This window comes from Austrofundulus limnaeus, unplaced genomic scaffold (assembly GCF_001266775.1).
Source record: "Austrofundulus limnaeus strain Quisiro unplaced genomic scaffold, Austrofundulus_limnaeus-1.0 Scaffold95, whole genome shotgun sequence".
Classification (NCBI taxonomy): Eukaryota; Metazoa; Chordata; class Actinopteri; order Cyprinodontiformes; family Rivulidae; genus Austrofundulus; species Austrofundulus limnaeus.
Window position 1 is genome coordinate 323,462 of NW_013952497.1, and position 10,735 is coordinate 334,196.

Below are 10,735 nucleotides of genomic sequence, written 5' to 3' on the forward strand. Positions count from 1 at the left end.
GTGTGTGTGTGTGTGTGTGTGTGTGTGTGTGTGTGTGTGTGTGTTTGCACGCTGTGTGAACATGAGACACATTAACTTTGTCTAAATCAATCAGCTCAGTAGAAGCTGTGATTGGATCGATTCAGAAACACACACACACACATTCATGAACACAATCCAATCCCCGCCTTGTGACACAGCTGACCACATTTCATTGACATCCAGGATAAGTTTACTTTCTGTTACTTAAAAACTCCACGATGGTCGCCTCTTTAGACTCTATTGTTCCTCCTTCTGTAAAAGAGTGAAACTTCCGTCGTCAGCTGCAAAGACACGAAACAAATCGTCTCYCTTTTTGACTTGTTGTCCTGCTCCTCCTCAGCCGGTGGTAAAGCTCATCGAGGAGGCCAGCTTGAGGGGTCTGAAGGAGGTGCGCTTCATCACGCTGCAGAACCAGTATATCCTCAACATCAAGGAGGGCTTCCAGCAGAATGCCGTCTTCGGCTTCCGGCGGCAGATCAAGAAGAGGCCCATGTTCATGTCATCTGTGATGCTCACGCCGCACCTACAGTATGTATCTATGCTCACGCTTGGTCTAATTATACCAGTTTGTGACCAGGCAACACTGGTCCTGATGAGCTTTAGTCATGGTGGATGCTGGGGGTTGATTGAAAGCTTGGGATCCAGGCTAAAATGAATTCAAGTGGCTTTAAGGTGAGGAATTTCTTGTGAAAGAGTGGCCACAATAATATTGCAGTGTGTAGCTTTAGATCTATGTTTTTGTAATGTTAAAAACACTTGAAAAAAATCGGTGTTTTATGCTCATTAACCCAATGAGTATAAGAAAAGGTTGCAAGCAGGAAGCATTTCATCCAACTAAAAGTCATCAGCTTTAACAATTTCATTGGTTTTGAAGCTTATTTTTATTTAGTCACTTTTTGCAAGCCATACAAAAGGATCAGATGAACAACTGAGTTTGCAAACTGAAGATAACAGCCATTTTAAGGGTGTTGGGGTTTAAAATATATGTTAATTAAAAGTGCGTGAACTTATCTTCACTTAAAAGATAAAACTTAATTACTTAATCGGGAAGCTTCCAGTTTCTAAACTTTTCTTCAGTTTCCAAGCGCCAATATTATTTATCACTTGGGTTTTGTCAAAAAGCATTTCGCATTTGCGGTTTGAAGCAGAGAGAAGTTATCTATTTAAGCCTAAACGCCCGGCAGCACTGCTGTGTAACTCTTATTGAAGGTTGGCTCCTCGATGTGTAACACTCTGTCTCCTCACAGCTCCCTGTGTTCCCCGGGCGTCCTGACTTTGTGTTTATAGACGCTCAGGCACACAGAGGCCGGTACACAATGCCAATGTCACAGTCAGGGCTGAATACTCAAAAGGCTCGGAGCTCCACATCCATTTTTAATCCAGTCTGGTACCACTGCACACGCTGGCTGCCTGAAATGAACTGGAAACTTTTAGATATTAACGTTTATCCCAGGTCAGGTTTTTGGCAAATSGAGTAGGGTCACTGGGACACGGATGGAAAATGGGATCAAATGGAACCAGATGAGAGAGATGACAAAAAGGAGGGGGGAGCCAACCATTCTGTGGAATCAGTTTGTTTCTCATTTTTGTGTGAAAACTGATCCCCTCTTCCATAAAAGTGTTTTGAGATCTCTTCTGCTTATTTATGCTACCTTTAGCTTTTAACTAGTATTTTGCTACTTTTAGCTTATAGCTAGCCTCCTGATATTATCTTCTAGCAAACCTATTACTACGTTTAGCTTTTAGCTAAGCTTTTGCTGCATTTTGCTTTAAAAAATGACTCTGCTACTTTTAGATTTTCTTTTGCTATTTTTAATGAGTACTTTTAGATTATAGCTAGCTTTCTGAAGCTTTTTTCATCAACCTAGCCTTTTACTACATTTAGCTTTTAGCTAAGCTTTTGCTTTATTCAGCTTTTAAAGACTTGCTATTTTTAGATTTTCTTTTGCTATATGTAGCCTGTACTTTCAGCTTATAGCTATCTTTCTGATTCATTTATCTTCTGGATAGTCTTTTGCTACTTTTGGCTTTTAGCTAGTCTTTTGCTACTTTTAGCATTTAGATAGCCTTTTGCTACTTTTTGCTTTTAACAACACTTGCACCTTAAAGCTTTTAGCTAGTGTTCTGCTTCTTTTAGGTTCAACAACCCAGTTTCTACTTCTTAAGCAATTTTCATTCAGCGCTCGGCTTCTCTAATTGAATCTGAAGTTTCGCCAACTTCCTGTCTTCACACAACCTTGACTGTACKCTCCTCACAGTCTTCTTTTCAGAACAAGTGATCGCTGATTGAAAACAAGTGGAGTCATTTCACCACATTTAGCTGATTTATGTCTCACTTCTTGTACCAGGCAGGCTCTGTAGCTTAATGTGTCCTGCCAGCTTTCTCACACAGAGTGAACTCTAGAACAAGCCGTTCCCACTCGGTCAAGAGACACAAAGAACAGGAGATGGAGGAAAGTGATGATGGGAGGTAATTTAGCTGGGTGAAGCAATGCTAGGCCAGACAGTCAGAAAGGAAAATGCAACTGGAATGGTTTCCAGACCAGGAGCTCAAGCTGTTGCTAAGGGAAAGAGTGTGACACATGACAGTGGGGGGGCTGGAGTTTGGATTGAAGGGCTTCGATCATCTCTGCCACAAAAAGACGTTTACTGGACCACAACTAACTGTTGAACTCAGTAACCTCTCTTTCCCTTCGTCATCTCGTCTTCCTGATTGATGTTATTTTCAGCTGCCTCCCTCCTTCCCTCTCCTGCTATCTATCCTAATCTCTTTCCCTAACTCTCTATCATGTCCAACTCCGTCACTCTTTTGTTATCAGTTCCTTTTCGTTTCACACTTGCTTTCTGCAGCAGGCTGTCTGTGATCTCCTCCAAGCTCACAGGGAATAGAGACATCAAGTGTGTGTGTGTGTGTGTGTGTGTGTGTGTGTGTGTAGGTGCTAAGACCGGACAGACAAGATAAGAGATGGGGAGAGAATAACTGTCACACCAACTCCATGCCTCTCGATAACACACACACATTCTGATAGATGATAGAGCTAACAGCATTTACACTTAGAGGGTGATAACTTGACAGGAAAACTACTGTTACCAACTCAAATGCCAGACACGCTGAAGCCTTTTTTGTCACATCTGTGACAGCTCCACAATTGGCACTTTTTATTTCTCCACCTCAATCCTATTCTTGCTCCTGTCCCCCTCCCCTCTTAGCCCCCGCACCGCCACCTCCCCCCGGTTGTCCCGTTTTGTCGTCTGGATTTGATTCGTGTCGTTTYGTTCGGTGGCTTGACGGCTGATGTGGAGCTGCGCCGCCCCGCAGCGCAGGGTCTGTCACGGCTGACATGTTGCTGCAATCCGATTTTAAACGTGCAGACGTGTGGGCTCGTCCCGGCAGACGGCGGGCTTTTGTTCCAGGGCCGGGGACACGGTCCTGATTTGAAACAAGGTGATGCAGAAAGGCGGAGGTTGTACAGTTTCCCAGATGGTTGTAGGTAGCATGTGTTCATCCTCACCGTGCATTTAGTCCTTCTCTTGCTTTAAAAGCACGGTTCTCTGCAGAGCTGTTCTTCACCCGCTTTTAGCAGCAAAGCGTAAAAGAGAAAAGTCCCAGCAGAAGCTTTTCTTTTTTTTTTTTATGAAATGCAGTAACGTTTCATCACAAAGAGCTTCTTGCTCTAAGTAATCATCCCAGATACAGCCTCAGTCGTTCTGGGTATTAAAGCTCCAAGTTCGCAAGTTTGCAAAGAATTATGTGTGATGTGTCATGTGTGGGTTTAGGAATTAGTTTGAAGGATTCACGTGTCTATTTTAGATTAGAATTGTATTTCCCCTGTGCAGCACAATGTTTCATAAAGAGTTGAACAAATCTCTGTTTTTAGTCTACAGATCCACACAAAAAGTGTATTTATAAAGTTGAAATGACAGATAACCGTGATTTATCTTTACCATGACAAACTGAGAACCCAGTTTGATCTGAACAAGTTGTTATTCTGATCACTCTTTACCGATATGAGTCACAGATCGAATGTTTCATTCATTTTTACATTATTGCGTTTGGATTCATTCAAAAGCCTTAAAGGGGACATATCATCCAGGTTTTTAGCTGTTTGTCTGCTTTAATGGCATCTATGTTTGTTAGATGTTGCTCCTAAAGATTTGTATCACTCTTTCTGCAGACTAAAGCAGCAGTTTGTGTCACAAAATGCTGGAAAAACCTCTGTGTGATTTACGTGTTTACTTCTCTTCATAATGTCGATACAATCATCAAATACACATAGTTGAATTTACGTATTTCTCACTCTGATCGACTTTTTTCAGGTTCAGATGGTAAAGAAATACGTTTTAAACAGGTTTGTAATTAAAGTTCTTTGCCTTTTTCTTTTTTCAGAACCTTGGGTGGCCTCTCCTCCTCCTCCTCATCTTCCACTTCGGTCTCCACGTCCTTGGACGCCTCACAGCCGCTGTCGCCAACCACCGCCAACCCTCCCAGCCTCTTTCCAGAAACGTGGCTGCYGATGGCGACGAGCCAGGACTTCCTGCGGGTGCCCGTGTCCCGTGAAGACCGCAGCTACCGCACGGTGCACAGCCTGTTCCACAAGACGGTGTCCGAAACCAAGTTCAGGATCATCAAGATCCAACGTGTGCAAAACCCCTTCCTCTGGGAGAAATACAAGAGGTCAGAGCACGCAGCGAAATTTCCATAGATTTGAACCAGGTTATTGTTCGCACGAGTCCCTCTTTCCTGTACAGGTCGTTGAGCTAGTCGCTGGCAGCTGTGATGTATTCACGTCTTTTGCATGCACTTTTTTTTAATTTGCCTGATGTGTGGTTGAGCTGTGGCTTTCAACCATATTTTTCTGGTTTTTGTCATTAAACAACTGACATGACCACTTGTTACAGAATCCCAACTCAAACATCATATGCAGAATTTATTATTGTATTTTTTTTTTTACTGTTAGGAAATCTGACCCACTCAAAAGCAACAATTATAAACACTGATCTCTATCAGGCCATTCAGACCTGCCATTAAACATCCATCTTTGATGATTTGACTGTAAGTGGACAGCTCTGATCCAAACAACGTTTTTTTTTTTTTGCGATCGTTAATCAACTTCGAAAACAAATCAGAACAAATGTTGAACTAAAGACTCTCATCATGCAGCATCTTTTAATCCACACTGTACTCTCTACTAAAATTCCACAAATTCACTTATGTTTTTATTGAGAATTATTGTGATGATTAAAAACTGTTATCCCTAAAAGACAAAACATTCATTAAAGCCCTATCTTCATAGTACACCCTGGGATGGCTGTTTCATTATGTTTAGTTTGGACCTGAWGCTGACGTTTTTTCTTCTTTTTACCCCAAGTCCAGATCTAAATTCAGGTAAAAACATCTGTGTGTGTGAGGAGGGTCATATCAGTTCTGTAGATAGTCCTCAAGCATTGTGTTCAGATTATCACAGCTAAGGACCAAGTCTGAACAGGACCAAATGATGCTAATATAGTCTGTCTTGCTCTGTAAAGCTGTGCAAACTATAGACTAACATGGACCCAGACTTAGTTTAAAATATCTTTTTTAAACACAGGGTTTTCTGGAGCTTTGAAAACCATTTAAAAATAGGTTGTATAGCTCCAGAAGAAGCTACAAGTATTCATGTAAAACAACAGATAAGTTAAACTTCCTGCTGTTCCTCAGATATGCTCTTTGAAAAMTGTGCATGCAGTTTGTGTGTTCCGCTACACAAACTGTTTGTGTTGGGGTATGCCGTAAGCGTCACGTACACAACACGTACATGCTTTCTGTTGCATCAGGTGGGGAAGTGCTGGAAAACGACAAAGAAACTCCAAGCTAAATACCAGTAGATGCAAAATGGGGGCAAATAGAACAAACGAAACCAAACAAAAAAAAGGCCAAATGGTGCCAGCTGTGTGGGTCTTCGTGAGAATGAGTTCACGGTKGTGTGTGAACGCTGCAGATGGAGCGATGTTTGGTGACGGTGATGTTCCTGTTGTGAACGCAGCAGGCTAACCGCTTAGTTGTGACAGTTAAAGCCTCGCACACSGACCGGCACCACACGGTTTCACAATGACTCCACGGTGTGTGTTTTTTGTGTGTGCGTGGGTGTCTTTCACTGCTTCTGAAAGTGATGTCCCCTCTTTCGTATTGAGGTTTRTTTGTTTTTTTTATTTTTATTCCTTTTCCCACACTCTTGGTTACATGACAGCAAAACCATAAACTCCTGTTTGCATGTTTTTGCCRCTCATTTGCATGCGAGCTGTGAAGGGGAGTGGAATTAAAATCGACGAGCAGGAAATTAAAAGCGTGTGAGCGAGTGGGAGCGTATGTGCGGTGTCATGTTAAGAGSCTGCGGGTTCACACGCAGGTCACTACACCTGTGACACTAAACGMTTCCTCCCGTCTGTGCTGAGACGCRTTAACGCTGCGCAGACGGCCGTTAAGAGCAGCGCGCAGCTTTTAGGCTCGGGTCCTTGTTTTTAATCCCGTGTGTCTGCTCCCTACAGGAAGAAGGAGTACATGTCGCGCCGCCTGTCGGAGATGGACCGCCTCCTGAGCGAGCGACACCTCTTCCACGGCACCTCGGCCGACGTGGTCGACGGCATCTGCAAGCACAACTTCGACCCCAGGGTTTGCGGCAAGCACGCCACCATGTTCGGCCAGGGCTCCTACTTCGCCCGCAAGGCCGTCTACTCCCACAATTTCTCCAAGCGCTCGCCCAAAGGAGTCCACTGCATGTTCTTGGCCAAAGTCCTCACTGGCAGGTGTGTAGAGATTTTATGTTGTTTTTCAAGCCGATGATAAAAGCGGTTTAAAAAAAACAAAAGGCRCTAAGCCAGGGGACACGATGACCTCGTTTTTAAAAGCAGCACTTTTTTATTACTAGTGACGCTTCATTGTTTGAGTCTCTCTTGTGCCAGTTGGGTTCCTCAGCCTGTCAAACACATTTTGCTTTGAAGGGAGCTGGTTAGATCATATTTTACTGAACTCTAAATCAGAGCCTCATGTGTCCCAGTTTTAGTGGGGTTTTCACACTTTAGCCTACTTGACGCAGAGTTTGGTGTGTTTGACAACTACCTTCCCTTCTTTGCGTACATCTTCACAAACAACTCTTCTTTTCAATCCCATCTTCCCCTTTCTGGCCCACGTGCCAAGCACTTGCAGATGAAAYTTACAGAACCCATCAGTGGTGATTTGGATCATGAAAATCTTGAGGTTTTTTTTCCATAAACCATCTTTTCAGCCATGCTGCGCTGCTCCTGTCCCTTCAGACAAAGTCAAATCTGCAGCCTGACATGTAAAACAGCTGATTTGGCTGGACCCATCGTACAGCAGCACCTTTTTGTTATGCTGGAGCAGATGGTCCGTGGTGYACCCGGAGGATTGGAAGGTGCTTTGGAAAGCCCCCCTCCCCTCCCCTAATCACACAGAGTGACTCTAAACTTGGGTCTAATCTTTTCCATAGAGCTGCTTTCAGACTGAGCTGGGTTTTAAACTCGGCTCTGCCTTTGTTTGCAGCTGACACTGTTCTTATTTTAATATGCTTTATTTAKGACTCATGAGACCCCGGCACAAAGATTGATGGACGACAGCTCTTTAGTGTTTGACATAAATATTTAAAACAGAAACGACTAAGCTACGGCTCACTGGTTCATTTCATACGTATACATTGGGTCCGTGTACTCGGAGCTGATGATTTTATTATTCAAGCTTTCCTGGAACACCTTGAAATGGTGTAATGATTAATATTACAAGGTTTATCTTTAAGGTGTCGAAGAAGTAAAGTGTCAAACATTAGTTTCTTTATGGACAGTGCTGACCTTTAGAAATGAAGGCAGCCAGTGGCCGATTAACTTAGCTGATTTTTGTCGTTGTCGTTGTTGTTGTTTTCTTATAAACACATAAACTAGAGAATATTCATTTCTTGTGAAAATGCAGTGTGAAAGCTTAATGCTGAAAGATGTTTGCTTAATAGCTGAAAAAGCTGAAACTAGCCTAAATTAGCTAAACAAACAATAGCTGAAATTGGCACAAATGAAGAGAATGAGCACATATTTGCTGAATTAAGCAGTGACAAGCTGAAATTATCACAAAAATATGAATTTAGCTGAAAAAGCTCAAATTAGCTAAAATTCAGAAAACAGCTGGATAAAGCTGACATGATCAGTAAACATCTGAAAAAAGCACAAAAARGCACAAAAAGTTGAAATCAGCAAAATAGAAGAAAATGTCAGAATATTTAAAAAGCAGAAAAATGCTAAAAGTAGCTAAATAAAAGCCGAAGGAAGCCGTAAAGATTTATGTACAGTTAAGATTTAATTTTCAGTGAGAAAAATATGGCTTAAAATCTAAATATCTCACAAAGTGTGAATTGCTGAAGTTCCAAAATTCATAGCAGGACTGTCCTGAAGGAACGGAACATTTGATATATAAATTGYAAAAATAGCACAAAAATTGCAGAATGAGGTACATGCCGAAAAATGTACGGAGGAAAATGGGTGTCAGTTGTGTGCTTATAAAGGCTTCCTAAAAAGTAACAGCTGAGCTACATTACTATATACTAAATAAAAAGTGAAAAGTTATTGATGAATTTTGAAAATACTTTTAGACAGTGTGGTGTGATAGTCAGAACATCTCAGCTTGTTCTGCAGTAAAGCCTAGATTCTAGGTGATTAAAAAAGAAAAACAAGCAGCAGTTTCTGCCTCCGTTACTGAGCAATCTGCTGCTCATATCTACAGTTAAAAACCTGCCAGGCCACTTAGGGATGATGTCATCAAGATAGAAACTTTAGATGGAATTTGATCTGGATGTTATCTAGTTTGTGTTGGTATTTTTTTTCTTTTTAATCTTCTGCAATACTGATATTATACACTGTGATATTACAATATTCAGATTTTTTTAAATTAATCATGCAAGTAGGACCCATGAACGGTAAACCCATGTAATTAAKGTTGAGTCATTAGTCACTTGAAGTCATTATCCTTTTAAAGTGCCTATGACATCAATTTTTGTGATAAATATGAAAGCATTTTTGGAAAGATAACATTGACAACATATTGCAAAAGAAGTTTTATGACACAGAGATGAACTGTTGTTGMGATATTTGCGTGTGAAGTAACAGGGAATGATGTCAAAGAGGAATGTCTGCATGTTGACAGCATTGTGCTACAATAACACAGACTGTAGGGAAGAATCTGGTGTTTCTTTAGATTATTTTGAGTCTATCAGAGAGATGAAGAAGACTCAGAGTTCAAATAACATTTTTTTTAAATAAACAAAGACAGAAAAGTTCCTTTGATGTCACTTCCTGTTTCATTTTGGCTGATTCAAGTTGAAAATAAAATGTGCCAGTTCTGTGATAAAATGGGTGAAATCATGTGTTTTATGTCAAGTTTCCTATGTATAAAGTTCTTTTTGACTTTTTGCATGTCACAGTACTTTTTAAGATTTGTCGGTATTGTGAAAAATAAATGTACCTGCTGGAAGTGCACAACCATCACAGGAAGTGCTCTGTGAAAATAACATGGTGCCAGGTGTAGACAAACTTTACTTTTAATTAAAGCCCACATTTTTGGCCACTGGTCATGAATTAAAAACTGGAAAAGCAAAAATGAATCTGTTTAATCAGCTGACCCCTCAAATGTTTGAAAATGTCTTTTAAGCAGCGTTATCTCCTCGAGTCTGAAATGTTTGGTGTTCAGTCTCTGTCCCAGCAGCCTGGTTAACACGTCCTCTCTGTTGTGTTTGCACAGGTTTACCGTAGGAAATCCCTCCATGCGACGACCTCCGCCCATCAACCCCCGAGACCCCTCTAGTGACCTTTTTGACTCCTGTGTAGACAACTGGGTGGACCCTCAGATCTATGTCATCTTCAACGATGACCAGAGCTACCCGTACTTTATCATTCACTACGAGGAGGTACCCAACACGGTCGCCATATGAGTGCCGCATCAGAACCAGAACCTGGTGTTAAGGATTTGACAAAAGAAAAAAAAGAAAAAACAAAAGGAAAAAAACGCTCCTCCGTTCAGTCTGTCTGCACACAGTCGGGGGGTTAACGGAGTGGAGTTTGGTCGAATACAAAAAAGGACAAATTAAGACCTGAGTTGGAAACGGCTCCACTGGAATAACTTCACTCATGTTGTACTTGAAGCAGGTGAAATCAGACCATAAAAACAGTGATCCAGCTCTGTGGTTGACTGGATCCTAAAAGACCAGATTCAACTGGACACAACTGGATTAGCAGAGGACAGAACCCAGTTTTTTATTTTGGCTTTTAGAGGTTGATGGAATGAGTGGACTTGCTTAATTTTAACTGGTTTGAGGCAGGAACCCAGTGATGTTTATCACTTCTTCTTCTTCTTCTTCTTCTTTTTTTTTTTTTTTTTTTTTTTTTTTTTTTTGGAGCAGATTCAGGAAAAAAAGCAAGCTATTCCCTTTATCCTTTAGTCTTTGTGTGACTGTACATGAACTTGTTTGCAGGGCAAACACTGTTGCAGACAGTTAGCTTCCTGCCAGTACTGTGAACGACCAGCTGGGGAAATTCTGTTAAAGACTCAGAAAGGAGACGGTCGGAAACCTCCTCAGAGTTATGTTATCACGCTGAGCCTCCAGCACAGACATGTTTTTGAACCCTGTGTGTGTGTGTGTGTGTGTGTGTGTGTGTGTGTGTGTGTGTGTGTGTGTGTGTGTGT

The 10,735-nt window shown here is 41.6% G+C and overlaps 1 protein-coding gene across 2 annotated transcripts in view; it reads left to right on the forward strand.

The window, feature by feature from the left end:
- Positions 1-10,454, forward strand: part of tiparp (TCDD-inducible poly(ADP-ribose) polymerase) — a 25,269-nt gene extending 14,815 nt beyond the window's left edge. For both annotated transcript variants that reach the window (XM_014012820.1, XM_014012821.1), the window contains exons 4-7: positions 362-549; positions 4,409-4,696; positions 6,547-6,804; positions 9,794-10,454. In XM_014012820.1, the coding sequence (XP_013868274.1) occupies positions 362-549; positions 4,409-4,696; positions 6,547-6,804; positions 9,794-9,983 (924 nt within the window). In that variant the 3' untranslated portion in view covers positions 9,984-10,454. The remainder of the gene's footprint in view (positions 1-361; positions 550-4,408; positions 4,697-6,546; positions 6,805-9,793) is intronic.
- The last annotated feature ends 281 nt before the right edge of the window (positions 10,455-10,735 follow it).